Raw genomic sequence first — 25,698 nt, 5'->3', positions numbered from 1 at the left:
TAAAAATTATTTGGAAAATTTCAAGGTGTGACGTGGCTTTTTATTTACTGCTTTTTGAAACTCAAGGAGCTCAGAAAGTTCTTCTCACCAGACAAAATATGTATGAGAGTTTGTGCATTTCTGCTAAATTTTACACACAGTCAGTCTTCATTTAATATTAAAAGATTACCATCTCTTTTCCATTTTTCTTTAATGTATTCTATAGTGTGTTTTTTGTCGGAAGGTCTTTACAAAATGTAAAGATGTGCCCAGTAATGAATCCAGTACTGGATCCTCATAGTCTGTTTTATTTTTAATGTTGTGTTCATGCTTCATTTCTTATTTTATTCTTTTTCCATCAAACAATTTGAGAACCTGTCAGTGATAAGTAAAATTAAAACCATGACTCCTCACATCATCATCCATCTTTTCTTCTTCTTCTCTCTCTGTCAGGGTCATTGAGTACGGGGAGGACAATCGCATGACCGTGCAGAACGTGGCGATCGTATTCGGCCCGACTCTCCTTCGTCCAGAGATGGAGTCGTCCAACATCACCATGCACATGGTCTTCCAGAACCAGATAGTGGAGTTCATCCTGAACGAATACGAGCGTATCTTCTACTCCAGCTAAAGCAGTCGCAAGCCTCCATGCAGCGCAGACGTGGGCAGACGTCGAAATGTGCTAAAACCTATTTGAATTTCTAGATTTTTGCAGACTTTTGCATGCACATAAACAGCTTCAGTGCAACATTTTAAAACTCCTCTTGTAAAGTAAATTAAAGGGCTCTTCAAGTTTTCGTCACTCAGAATATTTGAGGTAAAAAAAAAAAATAGATAAAGGGATCTTCAAATGGACTTTGCTGAATATTTGAAGCCTGTTTAACCACTGTTTTGTCCAGTTTTACTCCATAGGAGGCTGACACTGTTAGAACAATCTTTGGCAGTATTGTTGGGCCGGAAATCGAGCCACACAGATGTGAACAGCTGTGGTTCGGTGTCCCGTCTCAGAGCTACTGAGCTTGTCGCTTGCTAAGAAACTGTCTTAATCTCACACGTCACTTTCTGGAGATTTTAACTGTTTATTTTTGTTTTGGTTTGTCTAAATCGCAGCGATAACAGAAGCCAAGTAGAACCTTGGTCGGACGCATTAATGCTCTCTTTAAGACATGATCAATGATTGCTTCCATCTTTATTTTTAGAAAGTTTAACGACATTTAAATATTGTTTTGAATTTAAAATTGCAGTATATCACATATGGCAATAACTGAGATTGTATTCTAATATTGTGTTTTTCAGTCTCATTTTTACCCGTGAATTTTATTGTAATATAGAAATGTATAAAAAGGAATATTAATACCAACAACTTGCTGTGAAGTAGATGGTGACATAGAATACTTGTGCAACCTATATAGATATTTTCCACTGAATTGTAAAACGCCATTTTTCAGTCATGCTGTACTTGAAGAAACTGTATAATAACACCATAGAAAGAATTATAATCTAGGCAGTAAAAAAACAGTGAAACAGAAAAGCGGATTCTAGAAGAGATTTATGACCTGTACATAGAAATAGATGGCATATTTATGCTAAAAGTTGTTGAAAATGCACAAGTTATTCCATAATAAAAATAACTTTGTAAAAAAGAAAAGAACAGCTGTTTATTTATTCCTGTCAAAATGCCTGTGGGAGTGTGTCTGTAAATATAAACCTGGGAGAAATTCATGACTATCAGGCGTCATTTTGGAACTGAGTGATGGTTTAATCAGATATTATATATACTAAAGAAGTCAAATCAGCAAATTTACTTCAACTCTTTTATGTTATATTATTTATTCTGCGATTCAATTTTGAGGTGGAGCTGTTTTTAACTGATTTGTATGTTGTTGTGTTGTGCATTTTCATAGTGGTGAACAAGTATTAAGTACCACAAAACAGTAATAATATATTTTAATATATTACTGACAGTTGACTGGCCTGTTAAATTTTTCGTATTCAGTTATATGCACATATTCAGATCTTGTTCTGTTCTCTGGTTTTTATATACTCACACCTAAGATTTTATATACAGTGGTAGAAGAACTATTCAGATCCTTTATATAAAATGTAAAATTAATCACATTTTACCACTAAAAGTAAAAGTCCTGCATTCAAAAATATGTAGGTATTATTAGCAAAGTGTGCTTAGAGCATCAAATGTAAAAGTGCAGTGTTTAATATTTATTTGTAGCATCACTGTCCTGTGAGAATCACTTATCTCAGAAGTCAACTTTTCATGGTGTCCAAGAGGGTTTTAAAGACTTAATTTTGCTCAAGAAGACAAGAAGAGGGAAATTTTTCCCAAAACATAAAGGAACATGTCGTTCTTCAGTTTATTAATTATTCAAAATCACCATTCCTGGAGATACATGATTTTCATTGAATAGAAAGGTTAGAAAAAGAAAAAAACTAGTAATTAAAGCTGTCAGACAAATGTAGTGGAGTACGAAGTACAATATTTGCCTCTGAGGTGTAGTGAAGTAGAAGTAAAAGGAATAACTCAAGTAAAATATAAGTACCTTGAATTTGCACTCAAGTACAATACTTAGAAATGTAAATGTACTAAAACTTAAAACTTAGACCACAAATACTTCTCAAAGTACAGTATGTACCTAGTTACTTTCCACCATCGATAATTCATATAATTAATATGAACTACTTTGATTACATATTAAAGTTTTCTCATTTCTGTATAAATAAATAAATCAGAATTTAATTGTATTGCGCTTTTCATACAAACAAAATAAAACAACCCCTCCACATGACCTCACAGAGCAATAGATGACTTTGTAATAAAAATATAATAAATAATAAAAGCTCGCAAAAAAACAGGAACTGAGGAAACGTCATCATTAAACTCATCAGCTGCAACGAGGAAACACCAGAAGCAGGTAAATAAAATAAAATAAATAAATAAAAAAATAAATAAATAAATAAATAAATACTCCTAATACTAAATGAAGGGTTAACAAAAGGTTAAAAGCACAAGAAAAACATAATAAAATACGAAAAGAAAAGAGACGTGTTGAAACGAGTAAAAACAAAAATAAAAGGTAGGGTATTATTAGGAAAACAATCTACAAAAAAAAATGTAAAAATACATTTTTTTTATTCAGGCTATATATAATTGTATACTTTTGTTTATGTTACGATTTATTTTTTAATATGTAAAGTCTTGGGTAAATCTGTGTTGTTAGTCGGAACCATTTGAGGGGTGGGACGTGCTTGCGGAAGCTGTCAGCTGTGAACACCGCATCAACTGCAATGAGTTTTGAGTGGCCCTGGCAATATAATTTCCCACCGTTTTTTACGTGAGTCACCTTTTTCTGAACTACATTTAAACGACAGATTTCAGACTTGTTTAACTCTGTTTATCAGCCTCTGGTGTTCATGTGTTTTTGGACTCGAAGTGTGTTGATTTGCGAGCTACCATCATGTTAGCGGCTAACTGGCTAAACAAATCAGATTGCTAGGGAAGTGGATTTACACACCTATTGGGTTGATAAAGTTCATGTAACAGCTGCTCTTGTTTTCATTCGGTGACTTATTAAGGCACGACTGCGTGTTTTTACAAACATTCACATCTGGTTAATTTATTACTGTGTGTGGAAGTCTTAGATAATCTGTTTAGCTGTTAGCTCTAGCTAGCTAGCTGTTTTGAGAGTCAGCTGTCAGCGACCAAAACACTAATGTAATGCTTTCTTGTCCACCAAATATTCACCAGTGTTGCAGCCAATTATGTGACCTCTCGATGTCTGTGACCTGGTCTGGAATTTCAGCTTTATATTCACTGTTTTTTTTTAGGGTCACAGCTAGATTTTAGTAGCTGTCATCAATATTTGGGACCTAACAGATATAAACTGGGTTACAAATTTTGTTAGCTCAAAAAGAACTGTCTTCCCTGAGTACTAAGGTCGGATCACAGCTTTTGATAGATGAGACAGCAGAAACTGGTGGCCAATTGTGTAGGGTGTGTGTTCAGGGCAGCAATATCCCAATTACTGAAGCGACAATTTTTGGACCAAGATAAATTGTGTGACAAAATAGCATTATAAGAAATACTGTAGATGCCCTGGCTTACAAATCTTCTTCTCTAAATGTAAGATGCATGTTTGTTTAGTACTGACCCCAAGAACTGTCACATCATCATGATTTTAATTAGGGGTGCACGGTTAATCATGATTTTAGCGAAATTGCAATATGGCCAAGTGCAGTGTTCAAATTGCAGAACCAGGACGGAATCGCAATTCTTTAAAAAACAAAAAACAAAACGTGTGAGAAATCAGCATTATAATGAAATACTCTAGTGCAAAACCAAAAAAAACTTTTTTGAGTGAAAATAAAAATTGTTATGCAAAACTTATCATTCCCACTAATTGTGGATCATATCACAGTCTGTAAAATAACTGCAAGAAGATTTTTTTAACCATAGTCTTAGTTAGATTACTTGAGCTCTCATGTTGTTTGCTGCATGGCTCACTGTCGCCACATCACTGCACTGACACATTTCCTGACAGTACTTGGTCAGCACATCAGTGTTTTTTCCTGTAGTTGCTCTACCAGGGTCACACATGTTGGTGCAAAACTGGTTGGAGTTGCTGGAAAATAATACAAAGATCTCAGAGCTGAAATTCCTGTAAAGGAAACTGGACACTGATACCGAACAAATACAGGGGACAAAATCATTTCCTGACTGTGTACTGATACAAGGTTTCACTTGTGTGCTTTTGCTGTAGTTTACACTGGCAGACTTTAATAGACTGCTGACTGTTCAACATAGAGACTGTTGATAAGTGGCCAGTGTTATAAATCACTGCTAATGTATGATAAGTGTGTTCACTTTTATCTGCTGCAGCCCCTTTTCTTCAGAAATGCTGATTATTCTGTGTAAATTATCACAAGATAGATTGACAGAACATAATGTAGCTGTTGTAGTAGCAGTTCTCTGACATGAGAAGATATACAGTACACTTTATCAATCTTTTTTCCATTGTCCCTTCCATACATGCTGATATAATGGCTTCCACTCTTCTAGAAAGGCCACAGGATTTTGGATTTACACATAACTGACATGTCAAAATATTCACACACACAAAAAAAGGCAGATAACCAAAATTAAAAGACACAGATTTAACCCTTCATGAGACCTGGATGTGTAGTAAAAAAAAATCAAATGAAATAAAAGAAAGTATAGTAAGTAAAGTATAAAAGAAAGTATAATTTTTAAAAGGTATTTATTTTGTTTTTTCAGATAGAACAATAACCCCACACATAAAACACTCATTGTAAATACAGACGCCCCATAAAGAATTTAGCATGTAACAATTAAATCAAAAATGTCATTAAGAATTAAGAGGAAAAGTTCTTCTTTATTAAGAATATTTGCGATGATTGGCTGCGAGCAAAACCATACAGATAGTCTTTTTTTTTTCTAGATCTGGTACAAAAAGGCTTGTTAAGTATTTCAGTCAATACCTTAAAGGTATTGTGTACAGATACACTCAGTCCTAACCACAGTAAAATGGTATTTGACAACATTGGTGTAGTGATAAATAGACGTAGATTGAGCAGACAGTTATTCAATCATGTGAGATGGGAGATTTTCCATGTAGTTAATAAAAGGTTGCAATACTTGTAGGAAAAAATACATCTTGTACCTCAGTGAGTCACCTGTTCACTTCTATCTTCTATCTAGCGATGTATTTTTTGGCAGTGGTTAGTAGGGTTTCTGTTATGGACTGTTGATGGAGTGACTGTGTAAGATTAGACTTTGAGAGGTTGCCAAACTATAAATTTTATCAAACTAAAACACTTAGTATGAGATGAGGGCTTCCCTCTCAGCTGTCAGCTTAAATCAGACCTTTATTAAATGGCCTGACTGTCAGGATGAGTATTTCTTTTTACATGCATTAAATATACAGATGGATTGAATCTTGTGCTGAGTGTTCTTTCACATCTGTTCCTCATCTCTTTGCGGACAGGCTACAGCCCAATGTTGATACGAGACAGAAACAGCTGGCGGCGTGGTGTTCCCTTGCTCTGTCTTACTGCCGGCATCACAAGCTCTACACCCTGGATGTGATGGAGGCTCAGGAAAGCCCCGTGTTCAACAACAAGAAGATAGAACGTATCCTGATAGTCTGGCTTTTTAACATACATTACACACCTCCAAGATCCTCTCCTGAGCTGTTTACTCTGAAACACCAGTTTCAAATCCATATTGTCTCTGCTGTTTGTGTAGATTATTTGACTTGGATCACAAGTCAAAGTTTATAGACTGCCTCATATATGGGGATAAAAAATACTCTTTACCCACATTAAATTACTGCTTACAATCAGGGCAGGTTTTAAATTATTTTCAGTATAATACAGCGTCGCTAGCTGCCCTCCACAACGCTGCAGCAGCCTGTGTTGACTTAGATTTGAATTCACATTATTTTGAGGTTCTCCTCTTGATTTTGGTGTATGTAAGTGTATCTAGTTGTTAGCTGATACATGTTTTTCAGTGGCTGATCTTTAGTGATCAGGGCAGCCGATGGCTGATATAAAAACAAAGAAAAATGTACATTACAATACAATTAGATTAGCTGATTTGCTGCCATTTAGGCTGGGAGAAATGTGCTAAAATTTTGAAAAGACGATGGTGGACCGAGGACATTTAGGCAGGCGTTTTGCAGGAGGGTGCATGACAGTTACAGCACAGGGCTCCGCACTAACTTTTTCTTTTCACCGCTTTCACCTTTTCCCAAACTTTCACTAGAGGGCCACAGCAGCCACACTGACGAGGCTTCCTCCAGATGTGTCTGCAGGCTTCTCCTGTTTATCAGCCTCGTGAGCGCAGGCATCGCCGGCACTGATTATTTCAAAATGCCAGATAATGAACCCAATTAACGGATTGATCAATCTATAACTAATAAATATTCACTAATATTCAGATATCAGCAGTTTTAACAAATGCATTAAATAACAATTCTGTTCAGTTCAACTTATGATCACGCAGGGCAGAAGAATTGACCGTCATGTATGGAAGGACTGAGTCAGTAGATATAACAACATGGGCAGCTTTAATACTTTGACAGATCACTCAGAAACATTCACTTGACATTTTGCAGCTAATACTGCAGGGTGATATCTGTCTTCACATAGACAGGGCAGCTTCTGAGGATCAGGGAGCTGGATAAACCCAGGATGCATATTTATCCATGGACATCTGTAAAACCTCTCTCACATTATAGTAAGAAGTGAGATTCAGTGAACACAGAACAAAAGAACACTTTGCACATCTATTTTAATGCGACAGGTGCCTACTAGAGGTATGAGTCGACCAAAAAAGTTGCAGCTAAACTCCCACAGGCTGTCTAACCTGCAATATTACATTTATTTGCAAAGTTTCAGTACTAGACTTTGATCAGGCAAACCGGTGTGTGGGAGTCTATTTGCAACAACTGACAAAGTGAACACTCAGTCTGAACATTGTCAGCGTTTTTCTTATTTTTATATCAGTCATGATGTCTGTTTAGGGTCAAAGAGAATTCTAATGCACTCTGGGATTTGGTGGTTTCAGTCCGACATTTGATATATTTTTCTTATTGTTCTGAAATCATTTGTTTAGACCAGACTGTTTGGTCTCCGTCAGATCTCAGAATAAACTGTCTGGGGTTGAGTTGCATTGTGGGTAATGTTGGCAGGCTGTTTTGCCAAGGAGGAAGACTTTGTGGAATGAAAAGACAATCTGTGGTTCCGCTGCATTTATTATGATTCTTATAAAAACAAAACAAAAATTGAGTGTTTTCTTAATTTCTCCATTTATGTATGGAGAGAAAGATGAGATTTTGAAATCAAGACGTCGATTGTGCTGCTGCACTTTTGTTCCCTTTTTCCTTAATTGAATTTCAGGAAAACTGTCAATGGAAGCAATTCAAGTTGTGTTTGAGGAACTGAGGAAAAAAGGTAATTTTTGTTCCGTCTGGATGTTTGTGCAGTGTTGTTGAGACTTAAAAAAAAAAACTTACCTCATTGTCTGGCTGCGATTTCATTTCAGCAGTATAATCGTTTTTTATCATTGTGTTGTCTGACCTCAGGGAACCTGGAATGGTTGGACAAAAACAAGTCTCGGTGTTTAGTCATGTGGAGACGACCGGAGGAGTGGGGCAAGTTAATATACCAGTGGGTGAGTCATCAAATTTCAGACACAAATTGTACTGTCTGTGAAACTGCACATTTCTGCACACGAACAAGGATAAATGGAGACAAGAAAATGTCCTCTAAAGCAACAAATAAGAGGTCAATTTGAAAGCAAGGTAATTTGCTGCTGTCAGAGCCTGTTGTTCAGAATTATTTTATTATGTTATTAAAGCCTCTAAGGTAAACACAGCCTGATTTTTCCACAGCAAGATTTGTGTTCTTGCCCATATACAGTCTACGTATAGCCAGGTTTGTAATCACATTTTAACATGCAGGGCAAAGACTTCAGACAGGTTAAGTGTCATCAAGACAAATAATTCCAGTCTGAAGTCAAATTACAACAGACAGTAACACAAAGTAGTCAACGTACATCTCCACTTCATCGTTTTTAAGAAAAAAAGCTGTGTTTTCTCACTTTCTTCACACCAGACCTCAGAAACACACACAAATTCCAGGAAGCAGCACATTGTAGCTCTACTAAAGTCAGAATAAGTGAGGAATATTTATTGTAAACACAGATTTTTACAGTAACCAGGTTACTGTAGTGCATGTAGACGCGTTGTCTGGGTAACCTGGTCTCTGTGTGCTTGTTCATTCGCTGTTAAATGCTAAATAGACTGTGAGCCTGCCTCATCAAAAACAGCATCATGGAAGCTGCTGACCTTTAAAATCCACAAAATCTAAAGGGACTGAAATCCATCAGAATTGGAGCGTTTGAGAAATCCTCGACCTCAGCTAAATGTAAAATAGCCAACTTAGAAGCTCCAGTCTCATCAAAGTTCACCTGACCAACATAATCACTGATGCATCACAGATCTGTTCATTTTATCTCAATTCCCAGACTGGATTTATTTAATTTTGCAATGCAGTTAAAAAGATGAACAGTGCATCTCCTTTTTTTTGCAAATTAACTACGCTCAAAATACAAGTGTAGGGAGGTGGAAAGAGTCTGTAACCATAACTGTACAAAAGTATAAAAAAAATAAAGTGCAAGTATACTTAACGGATATAAAAAAAAAAAAGGAGTGTGATGGGGAAGGAGGCAAAGCGAGATTGGAAAGAAAGGCTCTGGATTATTTACACGATATTATCATATGTGTATCAGTAGTTCATTTCTTCACTAGTAGCGCTGTGCAGTAGCTCAGCTAATTTGAAAAAATAGAAATTATAATCGGGTAAAACAAAATCTGTCCACGTTTGTGCTTAGGAGGAAAGTAAATGCACACATTGGGATTACAAATTGATTGTTAGTACATTTGTTGTCACTCATAGTAATCAATAAACTGTCATGAACCTATGATAGACTGACTGCAGTCAGACGCAACACCTTGACAACCTACACTAAGACTGAAAGTGTGTAGCAACTAGTTAGCAAGCTTGGTAATTTTCTCTATTTCTATTATTTTCAACAAATCTTATGAAAAGACCAAAACCAACAATTGATCCTTCTAATCTTTGAATCCACAGTTTATTCCTCTGTTGTCCAAAAAACTAACTAAAATCACCGTCTTCCTGCTGTAAATACTCACTGCAGCACCAAATGTATATTAATCAGTCCCCACCAAATGGACTTTGACTTCTGTTTAGGTAACTTTTGTGAGACGCCACAGTGTCCAGCTGTTTTAGGAATATATTTGTGATGTGTTTTTTGAAGATGACTTATGAGTAGTGAAGCTGACTGGAGTGCCACCGGCTGAAGAAGTCAGTTAAGTGTTGAGAGATGGACTAAAGTAATATATTCAGATGTTTGACAGGAAGTACTTTAAAAAAACAGCAGAAAAGCTGTGTATTACCTCACTGAAAGTAGAAGTCCCAGCTGGATGATTTATCACGAGCAGATCCTGTCTGATGAAGACTCTGTCGATACTTAACTTGTTGCACCTCATTAACTGCTCTATTTATAACCGTGTGCTCCAGATCTCATCCCTCCAGTATGTTAAAAAAAAAAACTCTTAACACTTTTTATGCCCAAACCTTTTCTCTGAAAGTTGAGTCATCCAAAGAGAACAAGTGTCGTGTTTGTTCTTGACTGTCAGAGGGAAACGGTTGTTTTTAAATTCTGATTGTTCTGCCTTTTTAACATTTTAGGTTTCCAAAAACGGGATGGTCAACTCCGTGTTTACACTTTACGAGTTGTCCAATGGTGACGACACAGAAGGTGAAGGTATGGTGCATTTTTTTTTCAGACTTATCGATTATCATATTTAAATGTAATCTCTTACACCCCATTTACACACAGTATATAAATTCAAACTGTTATCCAGATGAGGAAAAACACATTTTAGTGCATGTTACCTCATTTTTTAATCGCAGCTCTGAAATGTTCCAGTCTTGAGTTGCGCATCTAAAGCCCCTTGTACCTTTATTTTGAAAGGTGCTGCATTAATAGTTAATCATTCTTATTATTCCCTCTGACCTGAGCTGTAATCTGTTCCGCCAGAGTTCCACGGTTTAGAAGAGTGGATGCTGCTGCGCTCGCTGCAGGCGTTACAAACAGAAGGCAGAGCGGAGATCATCACCATGGATGACGGAAAGGGGGTCAAATTCTTCTGAAACGGTGCTGGAAATCAAACACACTCTGTCTGGGAGCCGTCATACTGTAACTTTACAGGCAAATTTTTAAAGATTTAGCCATTTAAGGCTACACAAGGTGCACCTCAATGCCCAGCCCAGAGGATGCTGGTCCTGCTATTGTCGTTGCCTTTTGGTTTGCCCAAGTTCAAAAGCCTTTTTCTTATTGGAAGAGAACTAATATCATTTCTAAGTGTTTTGGGGGGGGGGGAGTATTTTAGGTGACACTGTGTTTAAAGTCGTCACTCTTTTTGAGGTAACATTTGTTGCCAGTTAAACATGCAATGAGTCTTATCAGGGTAAACACTCGTGTCTGAATATTCTTGGGGAAAATCTCTCCCCTCCAGCTGTAACGTTTCTCTTTGTTCGTTGTAAATACGTCTAGTTTTATCCAGACTTTCCCTCTTTAACAAAATCTCCTCTCTATAATTAGCTCTGGACCATTTTTTGCTTGGCTGTTGTTCCTCTGTTCCAACCAGACATCCCAAAGAAATCCCAGAACATGACACCAGGGGGACTTTTTATTTTGAGAATAAATGCTTCCAGAAGAGGAACACTGCAGGGACTCGGACCACCAATCCTGGCTCGACTCAGCTGAGTGTAATAATAGTGGACTTCATGTACAGATTGCTGTCATCTTATTATTGTGCAGTAGCTACTGTGACACTCCTCCTCTCTTTCTCTTTCTGTGTATATCCAACCTCCTTTTTTCATATCCTATAGAAAAATAAATATGAAATTTGCTACATTTGTTTGGTTTTTGTTTGTTTAAAATGTTTTTTTACACTTTTGAATTGTCATTACAAAATAATAAGTTAGTGTCTGAGAATAAGTATGTCAAATTAATGAGTTATTATATCAGAATAATGACTTGCATTTCAAAATAATGACTTAGCATTTCAAAACAATGACTTAATATTTCAAAATAATGATTTAGTATTTCAAAATAATGACTTAGCATTTCGAAACGATGACTTAATATTTCAAAATAATGATTTAATATTTCAAAATAATGACTTAGCATTTCAAAACGACGACTCAATATTTTAAAAATAATGATTTAGTATTTCAAAATAATGACTTAGCATTTCAAAACGATGACTCAATATTTAAAAATAATGATTTAGTATTTCAAAATAATGACTTAGCATTTCAAAACAATGACTCAATATTTAAAAATAATGATTTAGTATTTCAAAATAATGGCTTAGCATTTCAAAATAATGACTTAGCATTTTAAAATAATGACTATGTCAAGAATAATGGCTTAGTATTTCAAAGTAATGGCATGGTATGTCAAAATAATGAGTTAGTATTTCAAAATAATGGCTTAGTATTTCAAAATGATAAATAATAATAATTATTGTCATAATAGGGACTTAGTATGTCAAAAAATGTGCAAGTATCTCAATTTTGACAAAGTCTCATTTAACTGCCTGCAGTTTAATGAGACTTTGTCAAAATAGACATTGTATATGATGATGTGTGTGTGTGTGTCTAGTGCAGAGTGGAACACAGTGATGGCGATGTTGTGCTCTACTTTCTGCCTGCAGCTGTACCGACTGACTTGTCCAGTCTCATATCATGTGCTGAGTGTCCCTGTCTGTGGGGACACAGACAGCTCCAGGGAATCCTGTGTGTTATTGTCTGATAACACCCAGAGTCTGTGCTCATGTGGGGCAGGTGGAGCCCAGCGTGGCCTTGGCTGATAAAGGTGCAGCAGCAGCAGCAAACTGTCTGAGGTGTGGCTCCCCCTGCAGGTTAGGTCCACACACTGCACCCCCTTAACCCCCCGCGCCACACGTTATCTCTCTCATTCAGGTTGATCAAATGACGACAGACTGAGAGAAAGCCGTAGTGAAATTACTCACCAGCTGTATCTTAATTCAGAGAAACCAGAGAAGTTCCGTCGACCAATTAAAAGAGGAGACATCCTGTTCTAATGTTTTCTGTGAAGTCAGTGGAAGGACCACGTCTGACAAACGTCCAACACAAGTTTACAAGTCATCTCAGAAACACTGCCCTTCTTTTTTACATCTTATGGAACTCAAAATTAGGTTTTCAAGATTTTCCACAAATGGCCAATAGCCATTAAAAAACTCAAAAGGGTATGGAAGCCTGTTTCTGAAAGTGTGACGGGAAAAAAAACTAAGTCACTATAATGATAAACTTTCTGAAAATAGAAATAAGAGAAAAAATTCTCAAAATGCTCAAAATTATGACCTAAAGTTTGTGTTAGTATCTCTAAATAATGTGTTAGTGTGTCAAAGTAATGAATATCTTAAAATAATGAAATAGTATATTAAAATAATGACTTATTATCTCAAAATAATGTGTTAGTATCTCTAAATAGTGAGTTTATATTTTATAATGTCAAATTAATGATTTAGTATCTCATAAATAATGAGAGAAAAAAATTATTTTGAGATACAAACTCATTGTTTTAGAGAGTTTAGCATTATTTTGATAACGTTTCTGTTTTGAGAGAATTATTTTGAGAAAGTTTCTCTTTATAATTATTTACAGGATATTTTTTTCCTCATCACACTGGAGGAAATAGGCTTTGTTAAAGCTGAAAGCAAAAACAATCTAATGAAATGTAGGGATTACTGGGAGTATTGGTTTGCAAACACACTTTAATCACACTGTAATTGCTCCCTCTGGATAGTCCTATTAGCGCGTCAAAGCTGCGAGGGGCGGAGTTGTGAGCGCGCAGTCGGAGCGCACAGGACGCACAGCCCTCCGGAGCTCTGTTGATATAGGCAGCTCCGTCCTTTCACTGGAGGTTATGGCTGAGGACTTTGTGAAGAGAAGAGAAGAAGTCAACTCGTATTATTGGATAGGAACTATGCGTTAATCTGCGTTTACGTGCGCAATTCGAGTCTATGAATTGTTTTTACGCAGCGGCTGCGATGAGTAAGTACATTTTTCTTACTTTTCTTTGTTTTTTTACACGCTTAGGGGATATTCCTATGGTTGACTATGCCTACAGGTAAGATATTATCGACCAGCATGTTTAATCTTGTCTTGTTAGTCGTGTATCAGAGCTGTTATTTTGTAGTCAGCCCTTGTTTAAAGCCTCTGACTTCACTGACATCATGGAAAAGTAACTGGGAGCATGAAGTAACGGTGCTCTATTGTCCTGATGCCATTTCCACATTTAGGCTCTAAATCAAGAAGGCGTTGAACCTGCTACAATGTCACACGCACAGGTTGAGATACCAGGACGCGGTTTCCCAGGCCTCTCTGTGGATATGACCGACGACTGCTTATCCCGGGTCCCCTCCGTGCTCAGGACGCACGGTTTGGGCGCACGGAGAAACTCTTACGGGCTGCAGAAAATCAGCATGGACATCGACTCGCCTCTGTACAGCGGCGCCCTCTCCAAAGCTTTGTCCTGGTCGGCTGAGAACATCCTCACACTGCCCGAGTCCAGGGCAGAGGATGAAAAAACCGACGACTCCCCGCCGTCGCCGTCCCCGGTTTCCAGCCCGGGCACCAGCTCCAACACGCCCCCCTGCAGCCAGGAGCCCGACGCCGGCTCTCTCAGCGGGAACTGGGACGCCGTGCCGAGATCCGGCGCTCAGGACGCCAGCTCGGAGTCAGAAAATGAACTTCAGAACAAACAGCACAAGATCCTGTCTCGCATCACGTTTGATACTCAGTGGGAGCAGGAGGAGAAGGAGGACGTGGAGACCAAAGCGGTGGCGACCTCACCTGATGGAAGATATCTCAAATTCAACATAGAGATCGGAAGGGGATCTTTCAAGACGGTCTATAAAGGACTGGACACAGAGACAACGGTGGAGGTGGCATGGTGCGAGCTACAGGTAGGATGGCTTCTCTTATATTTCACTGAAGACCAAATGTGTGTGGAATAAATATGCAAATAATTAATCCACTCTTTAAAAATAATCCCCTTTATGTACACACCAAAGTTCCATTGTTGTTCAGCCAAAGTTTTTGCTGCAACAGTTAATCAATTAACCAAGTAGTTGTCAGCAACTAAATTAATTGCAAACTATTTTGATAACCGATTAATCATTTTGAGTTACTTCCTAAGAAAACATGCCCATATTCTCTGATTTCAGCTTCTCAAATGTGATTATTTTTTGAATATTTTCGTCCTCTATGACCGTGAACTGAATATCTTTGGGTTTTAGACAAAACAAGATATTTGAGAGCATAATTTTGGGCTTGGGGAACCACCAATTGGTTTTCACCATTTTATGACATTATACGGACCAAACAACCAACTGATTAAGCAAAGTAAATGATCAACCAATTAATAAATAGTGAAAATAATCGTTAACTGCAAACCCTAGTGAGTAAGATTACAAATAAATCATCTACTCATATTCCCTTTACTTGAAAAACAAAAAAACTCTGAAAATATTCAAAGTTGAGGAGCTCAAATTAGCAGATTTAATAGATTAATGTACAGTCCCATACCATACCAATCCCATACTGGTTTCAGCCAAAGTTTACACTGTAGACTGCAACTAACAATCATTTTCCCGATTAACCGGTTAGTTTTTTTGGTCCATAAAATGTCAGAAAATGTTGAAAAGCCCAAATGTCTCAGTTTGCCTAGAGTACAACCCAAAAATATTGCATTCACTTTCATAGAGGACTGAAGAAACCAGGAAATATTCTCATTTGAGGAGCTGAAAACAGAATTTGAACATTTTCTTCTTAAATAAAAAAACTCAAAACAATTAAATGGGTTATCAAAGTATTTTAAAATCTGATAACTAATCTATTAATCAACTAGTCTTTGCAGCTCTACCATATTATATCTTCCTTTGTCTCCTCCAACAACAAACCAATAAGATGTAGCTGATTCTTTCTCTACTCTCCTGCCCCACTCAGCTCTAATTCCCCACTGCAGGTCATGAGAGTTGATGTGAGGCAGCTAATCTACTGAATATTATTCCTCGTTGACCTTGAGTCTGGCTGTGTCAGGCCAGCTCGTGGTAACCCAGGTCATCCTGCGAGCAGTCAGCTCCAACTGAACCACTCTGCCCGCCATGATCCCCTCTAATCTCTGTTTTCATTAACAACCGGTGACACCGAGCTCTCCTGAGTTCTCCGAACGCCTCACGTGCAAACTAAGAACAAGCCCAGAGAGCATTTATATTCAGCTGGGATGATCTATGGTCTGTGATGATCTATGGTCTGTGATGATCGCTCCACTTGTGCTCGGAATTGTTTCCGTCCTGTGAGGCAGGACTGAGAGATCTGTGAGGACTGTTTTGAGCTCAGGTGCAGCATGTAAGCATCACTGATGCACTCTTTTCTGTCTGTCTGTGCAGTCTGATGAAGACATACAGAGGTGTCGCTCCTTTTTTTTTTTATGCCACAGCGTTTGGCGTGCAGATACCAAACAGCCTGCGCAACAGCTGCCTCTTCTCTTGCTTACATGGTTTGATAGCACAGTGACGGATTTAAAGATTTAAGCTTTAAGTCCACCCTTAACATTTGCTGTTGTGTGTGACGTGTGTTGGTGTCAGTATCCGGCAGCCATGTAAGCCTTCTCAGGTGCGAAGTTGTGCCCTCTAAACCTCAAATTAAACTGTGCCACTGACATTAGACCACATAAACAAAAGCTTTTTATGTATTTTATTTAAGAAAGGCAACTTTATTTGTGTCTCACATTTAAACAACAAGGCAATTCAAAGTGTTTTACATAATTAAAGGCATCCAAACAAGATGTGGAATGAAGACAAGACAATGTAAAAAGACATTTCAGTGCAATTAGAGTGCAGTGCAGAAGAGTGCAGTCAAAAGTCTCAGATTTGGTTTAAAGGGACAGTTCATCTCAAAATCAAACATATTTTTCCCATGGTCTGTAGTGATATTTATCCATATGGATATTTTGCTGTGAGTTGCAGAGTTTTGCAGATATCGGCCACTGAGATGTCTTTTGCTGCCTTGCTTTCTGCCGTAGAGTCTACCAGAACGTCTTTCTTTCGAGTAGAAAGAAATTATTTCCCACAACAAACTGCTCACAACAAAGTCTATGGATTATCTTGAGTTACCAGGTCATGATTGCTGGAAGGAGACACTGGTTTTGAATTTTTTAAACGGTGCTTTGAGCACCACAAGGCATTTAGTCCCGTTATACTGGAATGAAGGCAGACACCTCCACGGCCACTGTCTGTGAATTTCTGCAACTCACACCAAAAAAAAATCTAGATAGCTAAATAGCACTGCAGGCCAAGGGAAAATATGTGTTTTTGATTTTGGGGTGAACTGCCCCTTTAACAAAACATAGGGGCAGGATTTCAAAGTACTGTTTCCCCAACTGGCCAAGTGTAATCAACTAATCTTTAATGTTTCAGGCAAAAAAAAAAGGCAGAAAAAGCTGTTTTCAGCCTCCCAGATGTGAAAATTTCCTGCTTATTTCTGTTTATTGTCATATTATTGTATATCTTTAATCATGTACCGACAAAACAAGACATTTAAAGAACATTTTTCACTATTTTCTGACATCTCATAGAGGGTTAAACATGACAATTAACTTGAGTCTTTTTATAATTTGATAATTGCTAATGAATAAAACAATTTGTGCAGGGGCAAGTAAAATCTGACTTTGGGCAAGTGGATTTCTGACATTAACACTGAACCCTGAGTCAGTTCCCAGACTGTTTTAATGCTGTGGGGAAAAGTCAAAGAATAGTTCACAAAAAGATGTTCAGGGATTAGCTTTTAACAACAACAGCTACAAAGATATTGGAAGTTTGTTTTAAGAAATTGCTGCACCTGAAAGCAGCTTCTGCCTTTGCTTGAGAAATGCACAGAGGAAGTCTTTGTCTCGCATTTAAGCTCTGCAGGAGGCACCGGCATGCACAGTCGGGGATTATACTGGGGGTGAAGTGAATCTGCCCTCAAGGCTCAAGCTCGGGCAGCAGCAGGTTGAGGCTTCAAGAGCCTCAAGAGCCCACCTGTCAGTTCACACAACAGGTGTCTGTTTGGGGGAGGCAGAAACGGAGACACTCCCAGGCTCTGAGAGGCACAGATGTCCCTCTACCTGCACTGCCGTGAGTGTTTCACACCCTGGAGTCAAACCCGAGCAGGGGTCCATCAGTATTTGTGCGCCGACGTTTAAAGCACACCCTTGTTTTTAACTTTTGTGGAATGAAATGTGCGGCAAAATATGTTTTGGCTCTTTTGCCAGGGGCCGTGTTAGAAAAAAAGCATGCTTTTTCATCTCTTTACTTGAGACATGAGCCCAGCTAAGCTCCTTAATCGCCCCTAATAAGCTTAAAGGTGGCCATTGTTGATGTGGTTACTGTTGTGATAAGTTAACCTCAAAGACTCTCAGACTCAGCTGCAACCACATTTCTTAACTAAAATCACCACCCCGTCCTCCCCGTGTGTCCTTGATTGCTTAAATGAACACAAAAGCTGGCTGTTGGTGGCTAAACACAACCGGCCCTGTAATGTTGACAGAGCAGCAGCTGAAGGTGCGTCATTACAAGTCAGGTAGAAATGCCTTAAGCCCTGTTAACTATGTATTACTGAAGCTGAGCCGTAAATCTGCAGCCAGTTAAAATCAGCTGTTCAGATTGTGAGGGAGGTTCCAAAAACATCTGCTTTACCTGATTCCCACTTATAAATTATTTGAATTAGTCCTGTTTTTACTGTGAAGGTGTCCTCCTGTGTGTATTATCAGTGCTGTGACACTGAACACACAGTCTGTCTGGGCGGTGTCCACCAGAACTTTTTTTTTTTTGCCTGCGCACAAAAAGTAAACAATACATTTAGATTCTTCCATGACATGTAACACCGACACTCAGTTTAAAATAATAGGACAGGGCTCACGTCACTGCTCATGAACACAGACCATTAAGAGACTCAGACTAAATCAACTGGCTGTTATTATGACTATAACACAATAGAAAAGTAACCACTCACTGCAGCTTAAACTAGCTGATCTTCTGCAGGCAAATACTCAGATGAAGGACATTAGATGTAGGTAAATATAACAACCATAAAAAAGGATCAAGTGTGTGCACATGCATGCAAAAATATTCAGTTGCTAAAGCTAACTAACTAGCAAAAGCTATCACTGGAGGCACAAAGGAGAAAAATCTGCCCACCGTTAGGCTCCAAATAAATACTTTAATTCTCTTTTCAGGACATTTTGCAAGATCACCCTCAGGCAAACAGAGTAATGATGGACTTATGAGATCATGATACAAAAAAAAAGTTGCTCGACAACTGGATGATCCGGTCTTTTATGAGAAACTAAAATCTGATCCTCCCAAAACATTCAGAAAGGAATTTCATGGCATCCTGTTCGCTTTATTTTGGAGACAGAGAAATTACAAAAAAAAAAAAAGATTTGGATGAAAGTGAAGACCATCAAAAACCTCCTGGAAGACCTGTTATTGCAGGTTACATATAACATATAACATATAACAAACATGTATAGTGGCTTAGATACGTGCACTAAATACATTTTCACATTAAGGTTTTGTGCATGTATGCATGTATTTATACTGACCATGGACACGTGCACATATTATAAGGCTGCAATAAAATGATAAGAGGCTGAACAATAAAGACGTGGACAATATTATCAGTTAATTTTAGGTTATCAAAGAGAAACTGATACCAGCCTTTATGCCGGCCGATTAAAGAATATCAATAAAGAAATGCCAAAGATATGTTTGGCAGTTTCTTTTTTCAACAAATGGCTCTGCCAGACAAAACAATGTCACAATCACTACCATTTCTACACTATTGATTAAATGTCAATCAATACATTTTAATGAATTTAAATTCTTTTTTGAATTTGAATCAGTTTTCCAATGAAATGGCACCAGACAAGTTTATTATAACACCTGTAGAATGTCGGTTACATAAGTTTAAGGGGCTTTAAACCAGATCAATGAAATAAATATCAGTATCAGACTCAAAAATCCAGCTTTGGTCACCTCAAGTAAAGACAACTGTGTTTTTACAGGAACAGGGAAAAAATACCAGTAGCAACACAGTGACTGAACCAAATGACAGAACACACGAAATTTTATTCCTCACACATTTAAAATATCAAATAATATCAACTTTAACAGTCCAAATGTAAAACCCTTGTATTTCACAATATGCCACAAACCTTATTTCATTTATATTTGTTATATAGATTTATTTAAGTCGAAATTAAATGAAAAATGCCCTTTTAACTCTTTTAGATCCCATCCCCAATCATGTTGTGCACCTGTTGAACATTATATGCCAAGAAATAATCCATTTCTGGCTATTCTTGTATCAAATTCACTCATGTTTAAACCAAAATATGATTTTTTTTCTTGTGTCCTGCCTACTTTTACTTGGAAATATGTCACAATACAGGAACTAGACACTCTAGAAGTTTTATCTGGAATTAAACTTAGTTTGTTCCTCCCTTTACATCCTGTATGGTCCAAGTGAAGTTTTCTTTCTTTTTTAAGTTTTCATTCGTTGTAGTTTGTGTTGCTGTCTGTCGTTGTGTTTCATGTCCAGACCTCCCATCTCATTTTTCAGCAGTTCAGACAGAATACATGTAGGCAAACAGAATAATAAAGTGAAATAAAATGGCAGTTCAGTCTGATTCTATGATACATTTTACAGTAATCAGGAAAATGAGGATATTTTTGTGTAGTGGAATAAATTTATCAAGACCTTTAGAGGGTTAAAGGCATGTGCGTGTAATTTTAGAGCTGTTTCCAGACAGGAAGCAAGGCATAAAAAAAAATAAATTCCCAGGTGGCAGCTACCTAGCAACCCTTTCCCAACAGACTTGTGGGTGACTCAGGTGCCATATAGGCAACATAAACGGGGCTTTGAAGGAAATGTGGAGGTGATAAAAAATGGATGAGCCATTGCATCGTCCCCTCCCACGTCCATTCAGTTTTACAGCCTCCTGCGTTTCCTGCTGTATGTCATCGAAACTGCCGCATGCACAAACCTGCAGCAAATACGAAATACTGATTATCAAGTATTGTGATGAATCATGATAACGTGAAGCTTCTAATCATGTATGAAACAGCACAGTGGGCTGCTGAGTAACTGAGAGGACTGAGTGCACTGAGGCACATATCCTTTTTTGTGAGCTCCTTTAAAAAGAGCTGGTTGCACAATACTTGATCTTATTCAAGGGCAGCTCCTCCAGCCTGCAGCAGACACTTTTATACTCTCGTGTTTCATTTTTAAAACCTAAACCAACACTGATTCTTTCATCATGCTCTGTATGAACAGCCTCACCATGCTCCAATTCACCACGGCCACCTGTATTTTCAGCTCTATCTGTGTTTGCGAGGACTGAGCTTAATGCTGGGTCAGCTTGAAATACCAAAAAAAAAAAAATACTGCAGCACCCTCAACCAATTAGCCAATTCCTCGGGTGCATAAATACAGGCTGAGAGACAGTTTTCTGCTGATAATGACACACCAAGCTGTAAAAGTTGGTGCACTTGTGTGGTCTTGGTTTTTTGTAGAGGGTGACAAACTTTTTTTTTGGAGGAATGAGGTCACTTTTTTGTGGTAACCCTTTCCTGCAACACGTAAAACTCTATTTATCAGTTGGCGCTGCTTGGTATAAATGGATAGTTTAAGTGCATTTCTTTTAACTGTAGAATCAAGTCCAGCATATGAACAGTATCAGTTTCAACCATAATGTAACGGGAAGTATCAAAGGATCACTTGCACGACGTACAAGTTCGCTAAGCCCTGCCTCCAAACAGCAACCGTCCAATCATAGATTAGCAACCGTAACGATGGCGCCGCAGGCTGGTCAAGCTTTGCATCTCTCCACATGTTGAAGCAGTTTGCGGGAAGCTCTTAGAAAAGCGAAGTGAGTCTGGACAGCGGCGTCCTTTTTGTAGTCTCTCCTGCTAACTAATGCTAGCTTACTAGCTGCAGTAACTTTAATGACTTAGCACTGACCTAAATTAGCACTTGTAGTTAATCCCCAGCCCTTGTCATCATTTGGTTCGTCTGTGTTAGTACTGACAGATTGAAAACAGTCCTGATAAGTGATCAATCGACCTCACGAACTCATCGAGCACAAATGTCAAACATTCTCTGTCTCCAGCTCATCGACTCTGAGTATTTGCTGTGGTGTTGTGTTGCAGTTTATCATCGCTGATTATCTTCAGGCTGTTAATCGTACAAAACAAGCAACTTCCAGATGTCTCTTACAGTGGACATTTTTCAGTACTTTTTAACATTTTGCAGACCAAACAATACAAAAAAGTAAGTTTCAGCTTCACTCTGTATGTCTAAGTCATTGGCCTGAAGGAAACAGAGTTATCTGAGGACAAAAGGACGGAGGAGGGGTTGTGGAGGTGTAAGTTTGACATCATCCCTGCTGTAGTAAGAGTCGTGAATGTGGGTAAAAAGAGCTGGAAGCTGCAGTGTTGACGTTTTAGCTCAGAGTTTTAAAGCTCACATAATGGCAGCAGATTACGTTAAGGCTGTAAAACCTTATTAACGCCTTGATACTCCGGTCTGCACGGCCTGTATCCTGAAACACAAAAGCATGAAGTTTGGCACCAGCCCTAGATTTCTGTTGACCCTCTCTCTTGCTCGGCCGGGCCTCATACAGTACAGGCCCGGCTGTGTAACCTTTATCTGAATGTGGCTAGTGTTCAGTGACATAACACAAGCTGTAGGCCTCCCTATCAGCTCGACTGTGGCCAACATCAACACCGTCTTTCCTTGCAGGGGCGCGCGGTGCGGCGAGATCCAGCTTATCAGGGTCTGCCAATGTTCTCTGAGGAGAAAGTGAAGGAGGCCCGCAAACGATAGCCTACATTTACACACGGCAGGACGTCACGTTGACGCGAGGCCTGTTTGTTTGTTTGCTTTAGCTCTGCACAGTCCGGAGGGGAGGAAGGCCGCACTGTGTCACCTATAAAAACTTGTTCTGTACTTAATGTGCACCCATTTGGTGATTGGCCTGCGAGATACAGCCTGTCTGTATCACGGAGCAGGCTCTCAGCTCTGAAACCAGATAACAGTGTCTCACTGGCTGCTGTTGATAGTATGTTAGTGTCTTATTTAGGGTGGATACTTTTAAGTACAAGCTGGGGCAGTGTGGTGGCTTTGTGCTCAGTGGCCTGGGGCTGTTTGCAGTGTTTGTGCGCTTCTGTTGGAAACTAAATGTCTTGTAGGTGTGAAGGTGACAGTGACTGTGTTTCTCTGAGTGACTCTCACCTATAGGGTTGCAACTTCTGTTCATTTTCCTTAACCGGTAGTTGGACACGATAAGGAATAATCATTATCAACCCATTAATGTCCACTGTGGAATTTTATTATTCCCTTCCCAGTCATTCCTATGGGATCTGTGGAAGTAGGAATGCATGGAAACTCATGGTCATGCAGCCACATTTGTCATCATTTCTCCCAAAAAAGTGCTTCGGAAAATCTTTTTTTTTATGAATAATTCTTACTGCTGTCTATCTGGTCATTAAATGCATCAGAGGAACTTATTTTCTTTTATTTTTTTTTGAAAGTGTTACTATGAAGTATGCGTTGTTGTCAACTGACCCAGAGAGAAATGTTGTGGATCACATATTCATTTCATCAGAGATATTTACAGCCAATTCAACGCTGCTTGTTGTTTTGTCTGGTGAAATACATCGAATCAAACTTGGACTAAAAAGCTACACATGCTACATATCAAATTAAAGAGTTAATTTGTCAGCTGCTGTTGTCCATTTATCCTGGTTCAACATCCAAACTAAATCTGCGAGCTCCTCTGTCATAAATTTTTAGTCGGTTAGATTCTTAACAGCGATCAATCGATTGATGATTAATGATTAACATCTCTGCTCTCACCTAATCTATGCTGAGAGAAGCTGCAGCCCTGTTCAGTGACCCTTTAAGGTATTTCTCAACCTGGACCCTCTTTTCCTTTGTCTTTGTGTGATAATGGGGACAACAGATTTTTGAAACTGGTGATGTTTGAGTCAAAAAGATCCATACAGTGTTTGAAGCAAAAACGTTTGCTGAATGAACGAACGAATGAATCTGAGCCTGTCGGTGGCACTTTTGGTGGACGTGCATTGAGTGCTCTCTATCGATACTTCAGAAATGATGTCCCCGCAGAAAACACAGAAGTGTCCCTTTAACGTGATAAATGGGTGGATGGTACAAACTAGGGGTGGGGGAAATTTCCGATTCTTAGATGCATCGCGATTCGGACGAGGACGAATCTGAATCGATTCACAAACGTCCAAATTTCGATTATTTAAATCTGTTAATTAAAGTGATACAGAAGCTTCTAAATAATGTGGAACTAAGAAGCGCGGTACGCGTCATCGCCGGGACACTTTGGGACGCGCACCTGGAGCGACATGCGCACAGCGGAAAACAAACATGGCCGACCGGCAGCCACCTCGCCATGAGGTCCGAACAGCTCCTTCTAATTTAAAAGCAGCCGTGTGGAAACACTTCGGCTTCTACAACATCGATGGCGGAAGCGAACTGGACAAGAGCCACGTTATATGTAAGCTGTGTCGAGCTAAAATAAAATACTTTGGCAACACAACAAACATGAGAAGCCGTAACTCGATTCCACCCGACGGAGGAGTCGGGGAGACGGCAGGCTGCTGTTGCTGTGGCTACTAGTGGCTACTGTTGGTACTTTCCAGTTTGCACATATTTCCAATAGTTTAATAAAATATAATCGAAATGAATTCTTATTACAAATGCGCTGTTTTTAAAAATTGCAAGTGACGAATGCTTATTCAGTGAGACAAAAAGAAATGTGTTTGTGAAAAAGTGCATCAATATACATAAAGATGCATCAATAATCGTTTTATAATCGAATCGTAGCCCCTGAATCGTAATAGTAATCGAATCGGCAGGTGCCCAAAGATTCCCACCCCTAGTAGAAACTTGTCAGATGCTCTAAAAATATAAGTGAAACACACACAGAAGCCTTGAGTCAAGGAATCAGAGTTGCTGTCATCCTGCAATCTTAAATTGAGCTTTTAGTTATTTTTTACTGTATTTAATTTAGTTCTTCATGTTTTTCCATGACAAGTATTTAATTAGTTGTGTATTTACTTTATTAAATTAAATAATAAAATGTTTAACCATAGCACTCTGCGATGTCTGCTCATGTAAAATGACTAACATTTATTTTTTAATGTCTTACTATGCAACGTTTTCCTAAGAAATACTGCGTAGACTCATATTACATAATCCCTTTCAATCATGATTTATGACTCACTAGAAGTGTGTTCTGGTTTCCGTATCTGCAGAGATTCTCTGCCCTCTGCCTATATTTCCTTATTTTCTCATTATTTTGCTGCGGCTGGGACGTTTATCAACCCAAAACTTCAGTATTTGACGTCCTGGCGAGTGCACGCACAATAAAATAATCTAAGTAAGACGCTTCCATTTCATGTGACAGACGGAGCCTTATGTTATTTATATTATTGCTTATTTTCAGTTAAAGAGATGGAACATATTAATACAATAATGCGTTTAGAACAGCTTGAGTAAGCTTCTGTAAGTTTTGATTAAAAGGAAGATAAACATGATAGCTGAGATAAGTGAGTGTTAGTCAGGGTACCAGACATGCAAACACAGTAATCTGAGTCTGTCTTTGTTTTTCTATTATGTTCAAGGCCTCGACAATCATCCAGAATATTCTATGAAGTCATAACAGAAAAAATGTAAAGATATTATTGACCTATCATATGAAAAATACGATCATTTTCATTTGTCAGCAGTGCAAAGCTTCACATCTGGAGTTAAATGTGACCGTGCCAGCCACGGACTGAGAACACAAAGTGGAAAAAAAAAACACATCTGCCAGATGTGATGACTGAGCTATTGTACTTTTAAGCACACAAGTGTGCAGTTGGCACAGAATCTGTCTCTGTTGAGTCACTGCTTTTTATTGGGATCCGCCTGTGGATCGATTTT

The 25,698-nt window shown here is 38.5% G+C and overlaps 3 protein-coding genes across 6 annotated transcripts in view; all 3 read left to right on the top strand.

Annotated features, from left to right (window-relative positions):
• Positions 1 to 1,630, top strand: part of arhgap27 (Rho GTPase activating protein 27) — a 37,451-nt gene extending 35,821 nt beyond the window's left edge. The window contains exon 18 of the mRNA XM_084740489.1: positions 433 to 1,630. Coding sequence (XP_084596615.1) covers positions 433 to 610 — 178 coding nt within the window. The 3' untranslated portion in view covers positions 611 to 1,630. The remainder of the gene's footprint in view (positions 1 to 432) is intronic.
• A 1,591-nt stretch (positions 1,631 to 3,221) lies between these two features.
• On the top strand, positions 3,222 to 11,518 carry vps25 (vacuolar protein sorting 25 homolog). Its single transcript, XM_084741333.1, has 6 exons — positions 3,222 to 3,326; positions 5,997 to 6,142; positions 7,912 to 7,965; positions 8,097 to 8,185; positions 10,288 to 10,363; positions 10,640 to 11,518. The coding sequence occupies exons 1-6, from the start codon at positions 3,280 to 3,282 to the stop codon at positions 10,750 to 10,752; spliced, it is 525 nt and encodes a 174-aa protein (XP_084597459.1). The 5' UTR covers positions 3,222 to 3,279; the 3' UTR covers positions 10,753 to 11,518.
• Positions 11,519 to 13,469: 1,951 nt separating this feature from the next.
• wnk4a (WNK lysine deficient protein kinase 4a) overlaps positions 13,470 to 25,698 on the top strand; it is a 62,204-nt gene continuing 49,975 nt past the window's right edge. Inside the window, exons 1-2 of one of the 4 annotated variants that reach the window (XM_084740374.1) lie at positions 13,470 to 13,762; positions 13,935 to 14,600. In XM_084740374.1, the coding sequence (XP_084596500.1) occupies positions 13,968 to 14,600 (633 nt within the window). In that variant the 5' untranslated portion in view covers positions 13,470 to 13,762; positions 13,935 to 13,967. The remainder of the gene's footprint in view (positions 13,763 to 13,934; positions 14,601 to 25,698) is intronic. The other 3 variants (XM_084740375.1, XM_084740373.1, XM_084740377.1) reach the window with 3 other exon arrangements.

Source organism: Lutjanus erythropterus, chromosome 17 (genome assembly GCF_056507025.1).
Source record: "Lutjanus erythropterus isolate fLutEry1 chromosome 17, fLutEry1.hap2, whole genome shotgun sequence".
NCBI classification, from domain to species: Eukaryota; Metazoa; Chordata; class Actinopteri; order Lutjaniformes; family Lutjanidae; genus Lutjanus; species Lutjanus erythropterus.
The sequence above is the reverse complement of the archived record's forward strand: the minus strand, read 5'-3'. Positions and strand labels throughout refer to the sequence as shown.